At 39.1% G+C, this 21,663-nt stretch overlaps 2 protein-coding genes across 6 annotated transcripts in view; one reads left to right on the top strand and one right to left on the bottom strand.

Moving 5' to 3' along the window:
* The window catches only part of ikbkb (inhibitor of nuclear factor kappa B kinase subunit beta), a 28,387-nt gene extending 23,947 nt beyond the window's left edge, over positions 1–4,440 (bottom strand). The window contains exons 1-2 of one of the 2 annotated variants that reach the window (XM_085180940.1): positions 4,247–4,440; positions 2,165–2,286 (exon numbers count right to left, since the gene is read on the bottom strand). In XM_085180940.1, coding sequence (XP_085037066.1) covers positions 2,165–2,269 — 105 coding nt within the window. In that variant the 5' untranslated portion in view covers positions 2,270–2,286; positions 4,247–4,440. The remainder of the gene's footprint in view (positions 1–2,164; positions 2,287–4,246) is intronic. The other variant, XM_085180939.1, reaches the window with a different exon arrangement.
* A 4,784-nt stretch (positions 4,441–9,224) lies between these two features.
* Positions 9,225–21,562, top strand: plat (plasminogen activator, tissue). Of its 4 annotated transcripts, none has more exons than XM_085180942.1 (15): positions 9,225–9,401; positions 14,168–14,255; positions 14,579–14,702; positions 14,909–15,043; positions 15,871–15,981; positions 17,475–17,649; positions 17,846–17,937; positions 18,030–18,204; positions 18,300–18,385; positions 18,483–18,545; positions 18,666–18,870; positions 18,974–19,110; positions 19,783–19,923; positions 20,068–20,216; positions 20,323–21,562. In XM_085180942.1, the coding sequence occupies exons 2-15, from the start codon at positions 14,193–14,195 to the stop codon at positions 20,488–20,490; spliced, it is 1,824 nt and encodes a 607-aa protein (XP_085037068.1). In that variant the 5' UTR covers positions 9,225–9,401; positions 14,168–14,192; the 3' UTR covers positions 20,491–21,562. The 4 variants fall into 4 exon arrangements, with proteins under 4 accessions (XP_085037068.1, XP_085037069.1, XP_085037071.1 ...); XM_085180943.1 differs by having other exon boundaries at positions 9,225–12,574; XM_085180944.1 differs by having other exon boundaries at positions 9,226–9,401; positions 14,579–14,621.
* Positions 21,563–21,663: the final 101 nt, after the last annotated feature.

The following is a 21,663-nucleotide window of genomic DNA, read 5'->3' as shown; positions in this document are numbered from 1 at the left end:
TGGAACGTGGATCGTGGATGTGCAGCCAACAAATCTGCAGGAACTGCATGATGCCATCATGTCAACACAGACTAAAAAGGCAGAGGAATGTTTCCAGCACCTTGTTTAATCTATGCCGCAAAGAGTTAAAACATTTCTGAAGGCAAAATTGGGTCCAAGCCAGAGCTAGCAAGGTGCAACTGATAAAGAGGCCAATGAGTGTATATTATTAAATACACATTTTGCAAAATACAGGTGCAGCTTCAGATTATAAAAGCCTGAATTATAGCCACCAACAGAGAATTGGACAGCTCTTTATTTAATGAATGAGAAGTGCTGAAATCTTTCATAATGAAACCACAACAGACATGATTTTAACTCTCCTTTGTGGATTGTAGTCACATGAAAAAATGAAGGGAAATGGGGTAAAAGAATCAAAAATTGGCCATAGATATGGATGCCCACTGTCAGCTGGGGCTAGCCTGCCTGTGAGCTTGGTTGGATAACCAGTTAAACAATAGATGGATGGACTGGACTAAAACAATGGAAAAATACACAAGTATCATTACACCTTTGCAAACCACAGAGAAGACACTATATTAAATCACTTCCTGGCTCAAAGCCAGCTTTAAAAATGCGAGGATATTACATGTGAGTCATACAACAGAACAGCTAATGTACAATTTTAAAGATAGGAAAAGGAAGAGCCACTAATCAGGTGTTGTCATGTTCCCAGAGTGCCCTCTTGTTCAGTGATGTAACTTTCAAATGGTTTCATCCTGTGACTTAGAGTGACATCATTACAATAGACACTATTTCACATGGGCTGAGAGCACAAAGAAGAGCTTCCAGGAGTGAACAAAACCCATGAAGGTGAAATCCCAAATGCTCTTTTGTTCAGTTCAAAGACCTTCATTCTTTTCATCAGACCCATATTTTATAAATAACACTCTCTGAGCTTCCATTAGTCATAATCTTTCTCCAGGTTGTCCTTAGCACATGTCAGTCTGGCTTGAAGATGACAAATTGAGTTTTTCGCAGTCTGCAGCCTCACAGTCAATTCCCGTGCAGTGTTCTACTGATTATCTTCTTTCAGACAAGCTGGCGAAGTCATTCAGGAGTGTCTTCACAGTTGTTCTGGGGTCTTTGGAGACATCTCTCACTCAGTTTCTTTCCAAAATTGTTGAAACCTTTTACTTCCAACCTCTGTCAGGCTTGTTCTGAACTGTTTGGTCTCTTTAAATTTTGGGAAAATACTTCTAACTCCAGTTATTTAAACTTGGGAATGCTGTGATAGCTTTGTGTATCTATCTCCTGCTTTGTGAGCATCACCAATTCTTATGTTGATGACTGATTCCGTTTGTTTTTGGCAGGATGCTTTCCAAAGTGACAGCTTAAACCCGTGCTGAAGTTTTGATACTGTGTGTAAATTGAACATTACAAAGTTAAAGCACCACAATGCACAACGCTGGTTTGTGCTATGGCTTGCTAAAACATTTTTCAGGGTGGTAATAATGACCATAATAAATTTGTTTTTAATGAAATAATAGTTCTTTTGTTCAAATAGAAATAAATTATGCTTTCTAAAGAAAACTAGCATGTTTAGAAAATCCCATACTCTTTTAAAAACTAAAAAGCTTTGAATTTCATAGGGGACCTAATATTTTTATCCTCAAGAGTTCTGTAGTATCAAAATAATCCAGTGAGAGCTGTTTATACATTCTTTCACACAATTCCAGTGTCATCTTAGTGAAATACAAACAGACATAAGCTAAAAGATGAGTTTAATTTCTACCCTACAGCTAATCCACCTCCACGGTCATTATACTGTTTACATGAGCTTTCGCTGTAGGAAGAACAAGGAAGCTTTGCCTCAGCAGGTTGAGGAAGTTTTCCTCATCTTAAATCTTTACTAAACACAAAAAGGGAAACACACAAGTGAACTTTCATTTTTGAATCCATTTTAAAATGACTATTTCCCTCTAAAAAAAAACCCCTTAACTTTAAAATTTGATCAGCAGTGGTAAGAGCCGATGGCTTCCCAGAAACTCCAGCAGGACATGTTTAATTATCTTGTCAGTGTAATAGTTTGTTATTCAAACATCCTCTTTCCTGTCTATTATGTCCTAAAGATATAAGATTCTCAAAGAGGTAACAGTATGCTAGAAGTATGTGGAGTGAATACCTTGTTTTGCCATCTTGTGACATTCCCAAAGCCCCCAGTGCCGAGCCGCTCCTTCAGCTCCCAGGGCCCACAGCTCTGCGGCTGCTGCAGGGGGACTCGATTCATGACCTCCTCACCTACACCTAAAACAACAAAATAGTGGATCCGTCATGGCCCATTACTAAGGCTAAAATGTTATGTTTGGCCTGAAAAATGTCACGGGAGTATGCATTTGTCTGAGCACGCAACCAGTACTCAAGCAAATAATTAACTGCTTCGTCTCGAACAAATGCCTAAAAAAAATCCTTGTTTGAAGCTTCTCAGCTCTGAGACCTACAGTGTTTTCTGGTTTGTACAGGAACATGCAAAAGTCTTGAGTCAACCTTTTCTATTTATATCTTTATACCTTTTAAAACTGATAATAGGTGCATTGTTTAACTGAAACATGCAAACACACATAGAGATAGAAAATAACATAACAGTTTGTACGATTCTAACAAGCTTGAAAGTATCTCGACCGATGGCTTCCTATCTTGTGTTTTTCTACCCAGATCTGCCTTTCCAGCATTAGCAGTGTTTGGGATTACTGAAAAAAATGAAGCCATAGACAATTCGATTCTTTCCAGATGGTACAGTGTGATGGATCGAAGTCTGACAGTACTTGTCTGTGTTCATAATTCCATTAAATGCAGCCCAGAATCATGACTGACTCTCCACCGTGTTTTATAGATGGCTGTAGACACTCTATATGACGACCAGAATTTTCAGATCTGGTTCATCACTCCATCAGAGCTGTTGCCACTGACTTTCAGTTCAGTTCTTGTTGGCATACCTCAGCCTTTTCTCCCCATTTCCCTTCCTTAAGAATAGCCACGCTTCCACTGAGACCATTTCTGATGAGGCTTCAGTAGATGGATCAACTGAAGGTCAGGATGCATCTCGCAGCTTCTGTGTCAGGTCTTTGCTGGAATATTACCCATTTCTAAGAACATGAGTTTTAGTCGTGCCACTTCATCTTTTGTCTTCCACTTGTCTAGTTTCCTCAAACACACTGCACACTATGCCAGAATATGCCAACCTTTTGACTGAAAACATCATATAAACATTTTATCCCCATCATTTCTGTTTTTGTTTTGTTTTGTTTGTAAATTCATCTAAAGGAATGGGAACAAATGTGTTTTTGCAAAAGACCTTTAGCGTCTGAATATACTATTTTAAGCTAGTTCTTTGCTATGTTATATGTAAACAAAACACTGGCTCATTTTTGGGTTAGGTGCCTTTTTGAATGATTCATAGGTCACTGTTAAGTGGCTTAACAAACCAAACATTCCCCTGAAAATGATCAGGTACAAGGACTAGACTAAAAATGAGAGAAAAAGCAGTGAATGTCCAAAGAGTAAGAGTAAAACGTCCAAGAGTAAAACATTAATTTGGTAAAATGAGTAACTTGTCTATTGGTCAGGGACAGTAAGAAAAGAAATGGTGTGTTTGTCCTGTAGGTGATAACATATGTATACAGAAACAGAAACAACAGTGTTGGTGGCTTCTAAACAGCAAAAAAGTAACAAAAAGCTGTATGAATTCCCATAAGTTAATTAACCTATTATAAAAAATGAAAAAAAAATCTCATTGGGAACTTGTTGTATTATCAGTATTGTTATAAATGTGACTGCAGGGGTTTGATGGATGAAATAAAAGCTCTCCAAACTGTGAAACTACATAAACACTGAGTTTATGTTTTACAGCAGCTGCAATAAAACAGACAAAACATACATACAAACATTCCTATAGGCGAGTCTAGCTTATTAAAAAAAGCCCACTACGTGTATATAAAGAAAACTAACTGTCATATAGTCGCAGACTATTAAGAGGCCCATTAAACACTACAGGGGCGCTACATGCTTGAAGGGTTTCGTTTTAAGCTTCACAGACTTACAGTAAATATACCGCCAACCTTTTACTCATTATAAGAATATTATTCACCGACACACAAAAATTTACTTTTCTTTTGTACTTCTCTGTTCATATAAAATGAGCTGGAACTAGTCTTCGTGTTTAATTTTCAAGGAGAAAAGCGTCAACATTTTAACTCCTAAGTCCTACCTTAGACTCCACACGCAGCGTTCACGCGTTTTCACGCCTTTTTTGTGTTTGAACGGCAGGTTTACTGTGTGTATCCGAGCTTTCAATCAGTAAAACTTTAATAAAAACTACTGCAGCAAATTTTGGCGACACAACAAATCTCCAAACACTCAACTTCCTGATACTGATATTTCCTGTTAACCTGACGAAGAAACAGCCCCGCCCACTTGTAGGGAAAGTCCTCGGATTATGTCCTGCTGGTAGGTTTATGCACTTTTCAACCACACATTATGAGTTTGATCACCATTAAACGGAAATTTTCTTTAATTCCTCCAAATTAAATTAAGAAACACCTAAGTGTAAACTCATAATTGTAGAAAGTCACTCAATTTAGAAACAAATACTACATTAATCCAAAAAAAACCTTATTACATTTTTTTTTTAAAATGGATTATTTTAGTTTAAAAGTTAGTTTAAATGTTTAAGTGAAGAATTATCGTAACCCCTAAATCATATTCTGTCATGTACATTAATAATTTGGCATCATTTGTGTCTTTCTACATAAGCAATGTGGCATCCAAACAGCCGTACACATAAAGGTCACTTCAGTGTCTCTCTTTAACTAGAAAAATTAAACACGGGGTCATCGAGAAAGAATGTGACCTAGGTCATCTTTCTGGGAAATAATCTTGCAGATCAAACGCTTTCAAAAACAATGGCCATCTTTTCTTGTGGGCGAGGCCATCTCAGCTGTCATAATTCAAGAAATAAGTACACCTGGATCTGTCTGGGCTATCACATTCACACCTGCGCTCAATTTAGAATCGCCAATTAACTTAACTCTGTGCATGTCTTTGGAGTGCAGGAGAAACCCACGCTGACACAAGAAAAACAACCTGGTTTCAAATACAGGACATTCTTGTTATGAGGCAGTAAACACTGAACCGCTGCATGAATGTATATATGATATCACTGCTAAGGGTACAGCACCATTACTGTGCCATAACTTCCCAAACTGCTTGACTCACCCCTCTCATCTGCATCATGACCTGACAGCTCATATTAACCTACTGAAAATCTCCTTCTTCGCTGCCCCTCTTTAGTTTCATTGGTTTCTTTTCTGTCTGGATCGTGGCCTTGTAGATTTTTAATCAAATCAGATGCTCAGATTCTGTGAGGCAAATAAATGACAAAAAAAAGTAATATTTATACATAAAGCGCCTTTTATAGACATAAAGCGACAAAACAAGAACTAAGAATAATTACAACAAAATAATTAATAGCAATACAGGGCCCAGTTTAATCACAGGACAAAACAGAATATATAGATCATTTAAAAACAGCTAATATCAATAAGACTACAGGTTATACTATTTTTGGGGTGATCCAGTTGGGGCAGGCCTACTATCGTAAAGTTGGATATTTTTAGATCAGTTGAAATCAGCTTGTTGACGTCTGTTAAAGTGTTCATCTCAGTGTTTCAGATGTTCTGACTTTGCAACATCATTGTTGATATAGCGGATGTTATATTTGGAGAAGATGCACTTCAGAGTTTCCAGAGTATACCAATGATGGGTTTTTTTCTGTTTAATCACCTGTTGTTTTTGCATGGAGTAATGTGAAAACTGAGCCTTAATAAAGAAACCAAGCTTCCCCTTGAGTTACTTGGTAAAATATATCTGATGGTTTTCTGATGTGCGCTTTAGGTGGGTATGGCTCACTTATCAGATCGGAAGTGTTTATAAAAATTGTTCCAGTTTAAACTAACATATTACGATGCTGCTTCCTCTGCTGTAGTAGGATAATACAAAAAAGACTTAATGACCCAATGGAACTTGTAATGAAAGAACTTTGTTCGCTTATTTATCTACATTTAGTCATGTAAACACAGCCTGTGATAGTGGCTTGAATGTAGATTTCAGTAATATATTATTACTGTTTCTTTCAGCAGTCGGTTTCAGCTGCACTCTGTGTTTGAAAGCCAACTGTCATACCAAATACACAAATATATGTTTAAAAATATAAATGTTTGAATTTATCTTTTATATATTTTATTGTCTAAATCCCATTCTTGAAACTTTTTCTTGAAACTTTTAACCAAGCTAGCGACTAGCTATCTTAGCCTCAAGCTAAGCTAAATAAGCTAAGCTACTTATTGGTTATAGTGGTCAGAACTCAACTGTCTCAATTGTTCATGGACTCAACAAGGTGCTGGAAATGTTCCTCGAAGATTTTGGTTCATACTGACATCATAGCACCACACAGTTGCTGCATATTTGTTGGCTGCACATCAATGATGAAAATCTCTACCACATCCCAAAGGTGCTCTGTTGGACTGAGATCTGATGCCTGTGGAGGCCATTTGAGTACAGAGAGCTTGTTGTCATGTCACTTTTGAGATCATCTGAGCTTTGTGACATAGTATATTAGCATTGTGGACACACCTAGCAGGAGATGGGTACACACATAAAGGAGTGGGCATGGTCAGCAGCAAAACTCAGTAAGGTGCGGCATTTAGGCTGGCACTAATATCATGACACTATATATATAACCACTAGCCCTAGATACAACTTTGATACAAGGTGGTATGGATCCATGCTTTGTTGTTGTTGACAGAAAAGTCTGACTCCACCATCTAAATGTTCCTTCAGAAATCAAGACTCATCAGTCCACGGAACATTTTTCCAATCTTCTGCTACCCAATTCTAGTTACTCCTTGTGATTTTTAGCCTCAGTTTTCTTTTCTTAACTGACAAGAGTTGTACCTGGTGTGGTCTTCTGCTGCTGTAGCCCATCTGCTTCCAGAATGGACATGCTGTCTGTTCAGAGATGCTCTTCGGCATAGCTTGGCTATAACAAGTTGTTATATGAGTTACAGTTGCCTTCCTTTCAGCTTGAAGCAATCTGTCCATTCTCCTCTGACTTCTGTCATCAGTGAGACATAACACTAACATAAGACAATTAAATTTAAACTTAAAATTTAAACTTACACCCAGTTACCTCAGGGACACAGCTGTGTCCCATACAAGAAGATAGATAGAAGTCTTCTAAGGCAAGTCTGTCTTGGCTTAGAAACAGCTGTATCCTCAGCTTGTTAAAATTACTCCTTGTCTATCGAACTACGAACACTGGAAAGTCAGAGAAAATTGAGGTACATGGTTAATATTTACAAAAAACATGGTAAGTGAAAAATGTAATATCTAGTTCACAGTAAGTAAGTTTTGATGTGTGCAAAGTTACATTTTGTATTCTTTAATATTTGCTAAAATGTAATAACATTTATAACCATTAGTTAAAAGTAAAATTTTGTAACTGAAGGTTTCTATCAGCACAGAGTGCCTCAGAATATTTTAAAAAGCAAATAATCTGATCAAAATTAGGTAAACTATCTTGTTTCCACTGGTAGAGCTCATGAATGCACAAAATGTTTGCCCATCGGATTATGTTAAAGCTGTTTACCTTGTTATGTTTTGTTTGCTTCATCCATAAAAACAAAATAAAAAACTGCAGGCTTATATGCTGGAATATTTCTATATTACAGTTTTTCTTTCATTTTTTTTTAAACTTGTACTAAAACACATGTCTAAGTTTTGCACAGTCGTCTTTTTCACTCTATTTCAGGTTTGCTGCCAAGGAAAAAGTAACTGTGAACTGTGTCCGAGAAACCTTCTCGTATTCATTTTATGTGACACTCGATACCCTGATTGTGGATTTGCAGCATCCGAGCTCCAGGAATTATAAAAACATCTACCCACACATTAAGACAGCAAACTAAAATGTTTAAAACAGTGGTTTGTGCAGATGCTACAATTACTCTGCATGATTTACAAATACCTTACCATTTATGGCACAATGTAAATAAGGACAAACAAAATAAGAAAAAAGGTGCGTAATTTTTTTCATTACTTAACACAAAAGAGGAAGAATGCCTTAATTGGTCAGTTTCATAAGAATTTCAAGGAGATAAGAGTCTTGTGTTGTAACATGACCTGATGTAACTTTTGACTTATTCCTCTGTAGTAGATTGTGTTCTTGAAGTACTTTATATGTAATATGTGTCTTTGTTTGTGATTTTCCTTAATGAGACTTGAGAGCTAATTGTAATCCAACACAGATGAAGACAAAGTGGGACAGACGCCAAACTAACTTCCCCCCTAAGCCATTACACCCCAAATTGTTGTATTTTCAGCAATTTAATGTAGATTTAACAGCCAATAAAAACAATGAACATGGATTATTCCAAGAAAATAAAAACCTTAAGTGTTCTGAAAACGACATGGAGCTACTTTTCAGGCTAAATGATTGATTTCCTGAGGAAGGGATGGGTTGAATAAAGGGGGACTGTGGTTGTCACAAAGGGCTCCTGGTGCCAGGTGGTTAGCCACAGTGATATAGTACCACCCACAACCCACCACAGCCTCCCAGAGGCGACCTACTGTGTGAAGAATGAGCTGTTTACTAGTGGGTTTTTTTTTTCACTTTACACGTCTGCTTAAAAGCTTCAGTAGTTTTTGTTCGGTTTGGTTGCACTCCAACTAAAATAAAATATAATAATAATAATAATAATAATAATAATAATAATAATAATAATAATAATAATAAAAACGCGGTAGCAACACATTTGCATAGCATTCACTATATGTAAACATACATCCTTTACATCCTTTAACTAGACCATCTATCTATTAAAAATGTTTAAAAACATTTATAACGCGCATATGTCTCTCTTTTTCTGTTACACACACATTTTATGTGCGTTGTCCTGAAATGTAAACGCATTAAGATTCTCCTATAAATAATAAATAGCATACATTTGAAAACAATAGCATGTCGTTTATATTGATCTATTTTATGCAAACGTGCATAAAAACGGGCGTATTTCTATTGAAAGAAATGACGAATGCAGATTTCCTCATCAAATACCTTAGAATAAAACTTGTTAACTTGTTAACTTGGAATGGTCCCGCCCACCCGGCTGCATCATCAAGCATCATCCGGGCCGGGGCCGACATCCCTGACGTCAGCCTGCTCCCTTGAAGCACCGGTCGGACCGGAGCGCTTCGGTATAAACTTGGAGCGGAGGGACAACCAGCTCAGTCCGAGCGGCAAATACAAGAACACTCAGAGTTACTGCAAAGACACCGAGAAGAGATCCTTTCAGAAGATTTCGTGTCTGGTAAGACCTTTTTTCCTCCTTTGTATTAAGATGTCACCGCGGTGGAGGTTTACATGCACCAGAGGATTCTCCTGCAACAAACTCGGTTTTACTACGTTTCCCTCTCGCTCGTTATTATGAAACAGTAATTATTAAAGGTTATTCAATTAATTGGATCGGCTTTATATGATGATGATAATAGTGTTGCAGGGATTTTGCGCGGTTCCAACTAAACGTGTCAATTGGAATTAATTATCATGTTTTATAAAAAGTAATCAAAAGGAATTGAACATTTTTTTAACTGGTGTGTAGTCTTGTGATAGAGATTAAGGTGTCTCTTTCAAACTATATAATGCCATAGATTCAAATAATTAGAATAATAGTACAGCATAAACAGCCAAAACTGTCCTAACAAGTGTTTCAGCTAATACAGGATGTCGGTTAAGGTGTGACTTTTTTTCTTTGTCTATTTAATGTCATGCACGTTAAAACACCACTCATAAAAGTTTTGGGTAAGCTGTGTGAGGAAAAAAAACTATCTTGCAGCCTATGAAGTCATTTATGTGGAACATCTCATACTTTTCTCACCCTGACCTCAGCAGCTCTCTGCATCCTCCTCCACCTGCTAAGTTTGGTGGGAGTCTAAAATCACATACAGCACTTTTCAATTTGCGTAATCAAAACTGACACAAATTGCTGTACAGCTTCTTTAAAACATGGTGATATCATGCTCTGCTGCTGGACTGTGTGTGTATTATCAAGCTGGATTCCACAATGCCTCAGTATGTGTTTCTGTGTACCAGCTTGAGCCAAGTCGAGTGGGGCTAATGAGCTGGATCTGTGTCTGAGCTGGCGCTCTGAGAGTGTTCTCCTCCTTAGCATCTGTCAGCGCTGATGTTGTCCATCGCACTGATAATCTGTACTGCTGTGTGCTGAGAGAAAGTAGAGTTTGTAACTGGTATCTGCATTCCTGGCAGTGTGGTCAACTGGATTTTTGCCTTACACTTATGTTTGTGAGTCATAGGATCAGCACCTGGGGTCTTACAGCTTTAAGCTTTAAGTGCAGGTTAGGCAGAGGACAGTGTGTGTAATTCTTTGCTTCTGGATAAAACCCTTCTTATATATCTGTAGTCTTCCTTTCTGACCAAACCTTCATTTACTTCACACAATGGCCTCGAGACTGGATGTAAAATACATCAATGCCTACATGTGTCTCTGCAGACCTCGAGCTGGCGTGACTCAGGAGGAGTCATTCTCTTTCTGCTGACCTCTGGGATTTAATTCCCCAGAACACCCTGCCGTTTTTTTGCCCTTCTTCGTTTTCTTTCTGAGGTCTTCATCCTTGCCTCCTGTCCTGCATAGCTGTCTCAGATTCCACTATCTTGCCACTTCTAACATCAGCAACTGCTCCCATAACCTGCCTTTTTTTATTTTAGGAGCTTGGGTTTCATTCCGATAAAGATTGCAAAGTATCATATTGCACACAGAGGGAAGGCAACAATGCTGCTCTCTGTTCTGTGGGAGTTTACAGAGCCAGATCACAGCTGCTTTGTTGAAGCTTGACTGAAATCCCCCGAGTAAAGAATGCATAATACCTTCGAAACATGTTACTTGCCAACATGACATCACATGCCATGACAGATCCTAACAGTCACTCTACACGCATGCAAACCTCTTACTCAAAAGAACAATACCTACTGAAAATATGGTAAAGACTCAGTAATACCATCAGGTCAGACCTGTTCAACACTTTAAAGTTCAGAACCTCTTCTGAGAAATACCAGTAAGAGACCAACTGTAAATTTTTACGCTGTAAAGGTGTTTCCTCTGCTAATTCCCCCATGTGCACCAGTGTGAGCAGTCCTCCCACTCTTCACTACTTTATTAAGTATCAAGTGTGATATTTGTGTAGATGAGAGACGGGAAGAGTGACCACAGACATGCTCAAAGTACTCAGTAAATTTGAATTTCACACAGAGGTGTAAACTTTGTTCCTTCACAGTCTCTAACTTTAACATTTCAGCGTTGTCTCTAGTAGACAAGCATGTCTGACCCCTTTTAAACTCAGTTGCTACTAATTTTTGCTGAAAAATCTGATGTCAAAGACCGTGGACAGCACTTAAGACCGATTCCTTAAAAACACCAAAGTAGCATGAACATAACTGCTCTATGTGCGTGTTTGTGTCTGTGTGCATCTTATCATCTGCTGCATATGTTTGCTGTTTTCACGTGCTGCAACTCATAGCAGCTGTTATGACTCACAGTCTGACTGTTGCTACTCTGAAAATGCTTTCATTTCTTCCATTCATAACTGACCTACTAACTGGGGGAACCACACTCTCCACAGAGTGCATACTTGGTTGTACATGTTTCAGCCACTAAAAGTCTGGGTGTATCAGACCAGTGTGTTAAGCCTCTCAGTGCCAGAAAGCTGTATTGTGTCTCATTTAGAGTTTACTTCTATTTATTGCTTAGGATACTGTTTTAGATCAGCTAGGGTTATAAACTGTTATTAGATCATTGCTGTGGACCAAAGACTACATAGATATCTGTAATTAGTTGGAATACTGTAATAAGATTCCATATTTTACACTTTTATTATTTTTACAACATTAAATTTAAGTCATATCAGATATTTTCCTTTTGAAATAGCAACTTTTTAGTTAAAAACAGATTAAAATAGGCCAGACAGATAAATGTCTGTCTTTTTGTCCATGCTTCTGCATTATTATCCACATAGATGCATTAAAAGTTGTAAAACTGACCATATAAAAACATATAGTTGTACTGTAAGATTACCAAAGGAATGTGGTTTTTTTATGGCCCCCAATTGGGCCTCCGCATGAAAGATATACTAGAAAGGGTGGATACACATATGTTAACATCCGATGAGTGTTTGTCGGCAAGTATTTTCGTGCTTGCGTGTGTTGATATGTACACCCGTTTCCTAAATACATGGGGCCTGTGCTGGTTGTGTTATAGCAGGAAACACATGTTTTAAGCTGACAGGGCCAGAGAGAGAAAGAGGGGCGACTCCACTGAGCTGAACAGCTGCACAAAGGAAACAAAAAAGAAAGTAGTGTTTTGTTGTTGCCCTGCCAGTGAGGTTCCACTGTGGGGGTTACAGCACAGGACAACAGGGTTTTTATTTGTCAGAGTCAAGAACAGCCTCCAAGAGACCTGCGCTCTTAATGGTGAGTGTGTGAATTTGTGTTTTCATAGTCAAACTCTGAGAGGGAGTCTTTGTTCAAAGGACAATGAGGAGAATGAACACTAAATCTTTGTGTGTGGGAGTGTTGATTAGCTCCACGTTCCTGAGCACATTGTGCGTGTATGTGTGTGTGTGTGTGTGTTTCATATATACTGATATATGAAAACACAATGCAGTTTTCTATTAGCTCAGTCAACCGCAGAAGGTGATTCAGTGAAGAACAAGCCAAAAGAGAAGAGAGGGCAAAATGTATGCAGATGTGTCTGGGTCTTTGCATGCTTGTTCATGTCAGAGATTTTTTGGACTATTTTAAAATCACTTGGAAATTCTTTATATGGATATTTTTTAACTTTTCAGGTCAATTGTGTCCAGTGTTGTCCTTTTTTCTTTCTTTCTACTCCTGCTTCTACTCACCCCTCCTTCTTCTGTGACTCATGTTTACTCACACTTGATTGAGGAGCTACAGATGCTCCTCTCCACCACTTTTCTGCATAATTAGACTCTTCTATAACAGAAATGGAGCAAGTGGGATATCAAACAAAAAAAGGAAATATAAATTTAGTTACTTTTTCTTGGTCTTTTGTTTTTTCCTTGAACTTCCCTTTGAAGTTCTGAGTCACTTTGTCCTCACACAGCTGCTGCTTTGCTCTGGTAGAGCAGGAAAGCTCACAGGATGGTTCAGAAACTGTTTTTCTAGTGTGCTGCGTTTCATCGCTCGAGGGCTGTCTGGACTGTGTTGTTTGATGTGGCGATCACGCTTTTAGTTTTTTTAGAGACTTTATCTGTGTCCTGTTTATTCTCAATGGGAAAGAAGTAGATTAAATGACAGATAGTGATAATAGAGTATTTTTTGGTATTTAAAGTTTTAGATAAATGGGATGATATGGCCTCATAGGAATATAAAAATAAGGGAACTGAATATAGGTCAGCATTGAGTTCATTCACTTTCCTATGAGACAGCTCTGCAAATGCTGCTAAAACTTCCTCTCTGAGTCAAGAAGTCAGCTCGGCTTCAAGAAACAAGGAATGACCCCCAGGTTCCCACAGCTACCCCACCTCCCCCCACCCTTTCCTCTCAGAAACAAGCTTAGGGATGGAGGAAGGAACGATGACCAGTGTTCATCATTTTCCTGTGATTGTTGGCTTAGTATTGGTGACAGATCAAGGAGAAAAGCTTAGATTAACATGAACATGACCTCACTTTCAAGTCAGTCACCTGACTGAATGTCGAATATTTGAAGTGATCTGAATTGTTCCGGTTTTTGCACAGCTGCAAGTGTTTTCACTGTGTGTACGTAGTGACAATGACAGCGATGGTTAATGTCTCGATATGCAAAGAACACATTAACTTTGAGAGAAAGTGGAAAAAGAAGGAGTCGGTTTTGTCTTTATTTCTGACCTATTTCACAGCTTTAGGAAATGACTATTCATAATTTTTATATTTCTCATAAACCATTGTAAACACAGTCACGTAGCTGCCAATGTATGCTATTCTTTGTCTGTGTTTTATTCCCTGATCCATCCATATGTCCATATAAAACTGCTTCTAATATGTGCATGTGTTTTCTCACTCCAGCAAACAGGAGACCTCTGGAAAAACCATGACCAGGTCACTGGAACTAATAGTGCTCCTCTCTGCTCTCTGCTGCTGCCTAGCGGACAATGTAAGTACTACAGAACAGTACCATAAGCTGTCTTCAAACTACTGAAAATCCTGCATATTTTACAAGGGCTTATCTCAATACAGTCCAATTCCTGTGGTTTATTATCCACTTGAGCAAACATTTAGTCCGTTTAATGTGTTTGAATTTGTGTTTTTGCTGTATGACAGTGTGCCACTGACTAGCGATAGCATTCATCAGCATTTTATTTTAAATTGTCTAATGTGAAGTTCATACGCTGACTGTTGCTTGAGCTGGAGGCTGAAGCCGTTCATCCAGTTGCCATGCATGTCTGCTCCATGTTTTACTGGTCCTTTCTATTGCAGGTGGAGCTTATACGCACTAAGAGAGGGACTCGTTTTTACAGAGGTGAGCCTTACAGGCAGCCAGCCAGAAGGACGCTTTTGATTATTCATGTCCAGAAGTCTTCACCTTCCACTGACACCTCCTGTGAGCCTCATTGCACTTTTGTTCATCTCCTCTAATAACACAAACTTCTTCTTCATAATCATCAGTCTTTTCATTTTTTGCTGTCAGCCACGTGTTTGTGTTCCTCCCTCCTGTGTTTTCATGTTTCTAACAATATGACAGTTATGTTTTTCTGTGTTTTGTATCATTTTATTGGCTGTATACTTATGTTTGTGTGGTGTTTTCAGTACTTTGCATGGATAGTGAGACGTCTGCTGTGCGTAGTTTTGGGGACACTTGGCTACAATGGAAGGGACAGCGTGTGGAGTATTGCCGTTGTGATTTAGGAGGACGAGCGCGTTGTCATATTGTGCCCGTAATCAGTGAGTGTGACATGGATGCACATATACACAAACACAAGGAGACTGTCTGACTTACTTTTCTAATCAGTTTTTTGTTTCCATTGAGCAGAACTTAAATGTACTATTTGTTTATCTGTCTGTCAGTCTTCTTTCCTGCCCTCACTGCCCTCTGCCTTCTATTATAACTTCACTTCACCTCTAACGGGCTGTTATAACCTCAAATGATTATTTTTTGTTGGCTTGCCTCGGTTACGTGTCCAAATCCCTGTTATTTCAGTGCATCCAAACGAAGAGCTGCTGGGTTTTCTGTGTTTTTGAGTGGGCGTCGTTTAGTCTGAGATTATTTGAACTGGATTCTCCAGACATGCCCTCGTGCGTACTTTCACCCCCACTGACGAATTCTGTGAAGGCTGATTACCCCTCCCTCAGTCAAATTACAACCACATTTTCAGTCTGCCAAACTGCAACATCTGTGAGCTCATACCACTGGGAGTGACAGCAGAGCTGTTATTCTAAGCGTCGGCCTTTAGGAAATGTTGAAATAATAAATGAAAACGAGGACTGCAGATGGCATGAAACCACTTCTGCTCTACAGAGAAATCCTTGACCTGACAGAAAAAGTTTCAAAAAGAAACTATGATGATATTTACTACAAGTAACAAGAAAGTCCGGGTGAACCATGCACAAAGACTTTTGCATGATCCTCAGTGTTTCACTGTAGTATATGACACACAAGCCTCAAACCCAATCTGTACAGTGGTCATGGCACATCCATCATATACTAACTATTTAAACTGTTAGTGGATGACGTGTGGCTGACTAAACGGCTCTCTGTCTGCCTCTTCCAGACTGCTACGTGTCTCAGTGTTATAATGGAGGAACCTGCAAGGAAGCCGTGTACACTTCGGACTACATCTGCCAGTGTCCCCGAGGCTTCACTGGGGCTCAGTGTGAGATCAGTGAGTATTCAAGAAACACCTAAACCGTGGGTGTTCAGCTACTCAACGACCAAAGATAAAAATAACAATTAATATAATTTCATTATGTTTTCATTTCAATTTCAAAAGTGCCAAAAATCTTATTCTTTCTAATTAACAATCCAAAACCACAAATATTCAGTTTACAGATACAGAACAGAAAAAAAAGCAACAATGAAAAAGCTGTTAAAGAAGAGTTCACTCCAAGTTTTCAACATAAAACTCGCCAGTAATCCTTTTTTGGTGACCTAGGTGACTCAAATGATAGGTAAATAAAGAAAGGAAAGAAATCCATAAACTTTGTTGTGAAAACTTTATAGTAATAACTCATTTTGTTCTACTGAATTTTGTTGCCAAACCAAAGAAACTGCAACACAGCTCAACCAAGGGTGGTTGCACTCAGTATTTCCTTCCTTTCTGTCACAAGAATACACCTATTATCATGGGTAGATGGACACTACCAATGGTTTATATGATCGGTGTTTATAGGTTGGCTTTAAATTCAGGTGTTTTCTACCTCCTCCAGTATTAACATCAGTATAAAAACTGTGCACCAGGAGCTTCATGGCATGGGTTTCCATGGCCCAGCAGCTCCTGTAGGTGTAATGTGTAGTTCTTACATGAAATTTGTAGATGTTCATGAGCAACAAAGTCACGATTTCTGGAAAGAGACACTGACTTTTTCAGATGATTTTTTGTTTACAGCTCCGAGGCCCATAAGGCGAGTGTCACTTATATTTAGGACAAGGCAACATTTCAATAACCAGAGTCTCCAATACTGGACAGGTCACACCTAAACAACCTAAAATAGACAAATAGCACTACAGGCTGGAGCAAAACACATGCGATTGATTTGTACTGTGCTTTTAAAGCAGCAGTGACTTCGGGTGTGTCCATAAACTGGTGGCCTGATTAAAGCTTGTTAGTAACTCTTGATAAGATCACAGTCTGACTGTGTGACTCATACTACTGGTGTCATGGGCCTGTGGTTTGGAGGGAAGACATAAGGATCATAAAGGATGGAAAGACATTCTGGGATATGAATGTTTTTGTTTCTGTGGCCCACTTTTAATCACTTGAAGGACACTCCACCCTCTCAGTGGAATAATTATCTGAACTTCAGCGGTCACAGGCAAATGATTTTAGCAAAAAAAACTACAAGTTAATATGGCCAGGCTATAAATCTGATGCATTTACAATCATCATAGGTTATGTTTGGTCACTGTTTTAAAACCACTAATTGGAAAACGGCGATATAAATGCTATTAGGGCACAAATTTAAAGCCTTATGTAAGTAATAACAATGGTTTCATAATTTATCCAAAAGCTTTTTAATAGTCTAAAGCTTTTTCAAATCTAAAAAAACAAGAACAAGACGTATTATGTCGGAAAAAATTACTCAGACCAGTTATTACGTTAATATCAGTCTCATATATAAATTAGCGACTACCACTGTCTGTTTCTCTCTCCAACAGACACCAATGAGAAGTGTGTTGTGGGGCAGGGTGATGGGTACCGTGGCACCGCGAGTGTCAGCCAATCAAGAGCAGAGTGCATCAACTGGAACTCAACGTCTCTGAGAGGAAAGAAGTTCACGGCTCGAAAAACAGACGCCGTCAGCCTTGGACTGGGCAATCACAACTTCTGCAGGTACCTGTGCTGGAGCGTCTGCGTGAATATTTCATTTGCTATCTATAAAAAATAACAAGACTGGGATTGTTCGTCTTGAAAGCTGGTGGCCTGGTGTTAACAAATACTGGAGTAGACTTGTAAACATAATATCCGAGCCTTTTACGGAAGCTATGAAGATGTTCCCTTATTGTCTTTGTGTTTCTCCTTATGTCAGGAACCCTGACGGTGACAGCTCTCCCTGGTGTTACATCTATAAAGGCACACAGATTGAATGGGACTTCTGTTCTTTGCCCAGATGTCCAGAAGGTATAGATATACAAAATCCTAACATGTAGAAAGATCAAATACCATTAAATGTGGGCTTACATACATCTGTCCATATGTGCTCTTTGGAGCAGATAAGCACAGAGAATGTGCGCTCGGCTCTGGCCAGCAATACCGAGGCACAGCATCTGTCACCAAGAGCGGCTCTCGCTGCCTCCCGTGGGACTCTCCCGCTGTCAAGCGCAAGATGTACAATGCTTGGAGAACGGACGCATTGGAGCTGGGACTGGGCAGCCACAGTTTTTGCAGGTACATAGGCCAGCACCTATTTTAACTTCCTTATAATTGCAGTACATTTGATGTTCTCCTTTTAAATAAAAAAAAATCTCTTTTTTATTCAACAGGAATCCAGACAATGACGCAGGTCCATGGTGTCACACCTACAAAAATATGATTCTGACCTGGGAGCTGTGCGACGTACCAAAATGCTGTGAGTTCCTTTACATCAATGAGTTCATTTGGCAGCGATAGCAAAGACAGAAGTTAAATATTGAGACTGAGGATAACCATAGTTTTCCTTTCTTTAGCGAGACGTCCGCCTGTGCCCACTCTTGACCCGCGTGCTCCCACCACTAATAACAATAACAGAGGTAGGATATCTTCACAGCCAGTGAAAACACCTCAGACATAACCAAAAGTCCACCTCCTTCTGGGTGTCGATTAATCCTACTGTTGTTCAACCATCATTCTCCAACCTGTCTCTTCTGTAGGAACATGTGGCAAGCGTTTAGACAACACTTTATCCCAACCATCGTCCCGCATGTTTGGAGGCAGAGCGAGTGAAATCACGGAGCAGCCGTGGCAGGCGGCCATTAATTTTTACCAACCCCGTCACAAAAAGCACTTTCATCTATGCGGAGGAATCCTCATTGACTCCTGCTGGCTCCTGTCTGCTGCACACTGCTTTGAAGAAAGGTAGCACTGACTTCCAGCTTTCGCGCATGCACGCACATACACTAAACACTAGTTGAACGTGTTTGCCATATAGCAAACAAACGGGTGCGCTCTGTCTTTTCAGAAACGATGTAAATAAACTGCAAGTAATTTTGGGGAGAACGTTTCGGAAACAGAACTCCAGCAGCGAGCAGATTTTCAGCGTCGAGAAACTCTGGATCCACGAGAAATATGACAGGGAAACATACGACAATGACATTGGTGAGTGAACATTTCATTGTAACAGAAACAATAATCCAATCGTTTTTAACTTTGTTTCGCACTTTTCATTTATTAATATAAAAGTTTAAAAATAAACTTTTAAACACAGCAGTTTAAACCTATAGCCCAAATTAGGTTTTCAATACAGTGCGTAAACTTAAGATTAATATCATAGTCGGTGCAAAGAAAGGTATTGCTTTGTGTTGTACCTTAATCCAGAGACACAAATACACAATTGAACTTTTGGTCATGTCTTTGAGCTGTTGGCTTTGTATGATTTGGTCTTAGCCACAGGAGCCCCTCCCGACTGTATTTCAAACTTTCTGCAAGAAGGTAGGGTGAAAGGGGCCAAAAATATCTAATTTTAAGAGCATGACCTGAAAAGATGCACCAAGGTCCTCTTTAAAAGCAAACAATCATTGCCAGACTAAAAAAAGAGCTCTTAGTCAAACTGTTTGTGTGGAGAATTGAGGCTACTTTAGTCATACTTCAATGTTAATAATGAAAACAGAATGAGACGCTTTAGTGAACTTGTTTTCCTCCAGCAGTAATGATATGGAAGCTTAAGTGGGCAGCAGAGGCTTGTTAAAACTTTAACTCAACTCTCAGTCTTCATCCCACATTTTCCCAGTGCATTGCCTTGACTTTCCTTTGGTCACTTTCCACTTGCAGCTATTTTGAAACTTAAGACGGACGTTGGCATCTGTGCTGTAAACTCTCCAGAAGTTCTTCCGGCGTGTCTGCCCGAACGTGGGCTGGTGCTGCCCGACTGGACTGAGTGTGAGATCTCAGGCTACGGAAAAGACGCAGAATGTAAGAAAACTAAATCATAGCCTTTTTTTCATTTTTTATGGCTACTACTGTACTTATCGCACAGACAAGTTGGTGTCATTTTAAGTATCTGAGCAGCAGGGGACAGTATAGGCAATCTAAACGAATGCAACGCTCTCTTCACAGTTTCTCCACAGTATTCTGAGCGTGTTAAGAGAGGTTATGTTCGCCTGTGGCCCAAAGAGCGCTGTGTCCCAGGGGTGCTGTCTGGACGCACAGTTACCTCAAACATGCTGTGTGCTGGTGACACTCGAGGCCTGGACGACGCCTGCAAGGTGAGAACACCCACACTTATCCTCACAGTTAAATCATGCTTATAACATTATAACTTTTATTTTCTTTACACTTTCCCTTAAATTTGCTTCTTGGATTCAATTACAGGGAGACTCTGGTGGCCCGCTTGTCTGCAGATACAATGACAGGATGACTCTGATGGGTGTGATCAGCTGGGGCGATGGGTGTGGGCAGAGAGATAAACCTGGAGTCTACACCCGTGTCACCAATTACATTGACTGGATTAACAACATAGTTAAAGCAAACCTGGTTTAAATCAAAAGAAGATGCAAATGAGATGCTGGAGACTAAACGCAGAGGGTGGAACAAATATGTTTATCATTAAGTTGATAGACTGAGACACCCACTGGACTGTTGAGGGCTGGCTCTAGATCCCACCAGACAGAAAGCTTAAGTCATAATGGCCATTTCTACAGAGACACACACAAAAGACCTCAATCAGGAGTTTTTGTGCTCCTGGGTTTTATGTTCGTTACAGTCTTCAGTGTGAAAGTGAAAAGATGAACTGAAAACACATTTTTTACCTTCTTTCTGTGAGGTTTTAAAGCTGATTTCCCCTCCTGAGCACTGGCAGTTAACCTATCTAGATAAATAGGAAAAAATTAAGGATATCCCTCTGCTTTTTGTGGTTGACTTTATGCTGGTTTATACAAAAATGACACAGTGGCACGCTTAAGATCAAAAGCACTTTTAATCCTCACTCAAAGCAAGCCTTTACTTTGCAGAGTACAGTAAAACACATGGGGATGTTTCTCCACAGGGCATTTTAAAGTCCTTTGTCAGGAGGACTTGTCTTATAGCTGAGAGATACATTTACTTAATTAGTTTAATGCAAAATGCTCTGCATTTGCTCACAAAAGGGCCTTCATCCAAACCACAATCTGCTGGTTCAGATTCTGCTTGTTTTTGCAGATTTTAATAGTTTGGCACTCTGCTGTGTTGCGCTGTAGATTTGAACTTGTGGGAGAAGGTAACAGGAAATACTGCCTCATTCTGGAAACCTGTGTCTTAGGAAGAGTCCTCCTTCAGCTGCACCTGGGCTGAGCCCATACTTGTATGTAACATGTATATTCTATATTGTATACTGCTTATTGACTGCAAAACTCAAATCTGTAAGAAACTCATGTCTTTTGTGAGAATCTGGATTTCAGAAGTTTTGTATTAAGTTAATGTTCATGTTTGTTTTATATTATTTTGTAGAAATCTAAATATGTTACTTATCCCTGTATTGCCACTTGATAATTTATTGTTGCTTGATAATTGTTATTGCCTTTCTACCATATTCATATTCAGTAACACCATTGTCAATAAATAACATTTGAAATCATTTTATCAGATCATTTTAAGCTCATCTTTTTCTTTCTGTTGGAGGAAATTAAGTATGTTCAATCTCATTTATAGATAACGACAGCCACCCTAATAGGTACA

The sequence above is a fragment of the Neolamprologus multifasciatus genome, chromosome 12, assembly GCF_963576455.1.
Source record: "Neolamprologus multifasciatus chromosome 12, fNeoMul1.2, whole genome shotgun sequence".
NCBI lineage: Eukaryota > Metazoa > Chordata > Actinopteri > Cichliformes > Cichlidae > Neolamprologus > Neolamprologus multifasciatus.
The sequence above is the reverse complement of the archived record's forward strand: the minus strand, read 5'-3'. Positions and strand labels throughout refer to the sequence as shown.

Coding starts and splice junctions, on each gene's coding strand:
- plat (XM_085180942.1), top strand. CDS start 14,193: ATGACCAGGTCACTGGAACTAATAGTGCTCCTCTCTGCTCTCTGCTGC. Junction 17,938..18,029: donor TTTGCCCAGATGTCCAGAAG/GTATAGATATAC, acceptor TCTTTGGAGCAG/ATAAGCACAGAGAATGTGCG. Junction 18,386..18,482: donor GTGCGACGTACCAAAATGCT/GTGAGTTCCTTT, acceptor TCCTTTCTTTAG/CGAGACGTCCGCCTGTGCCC.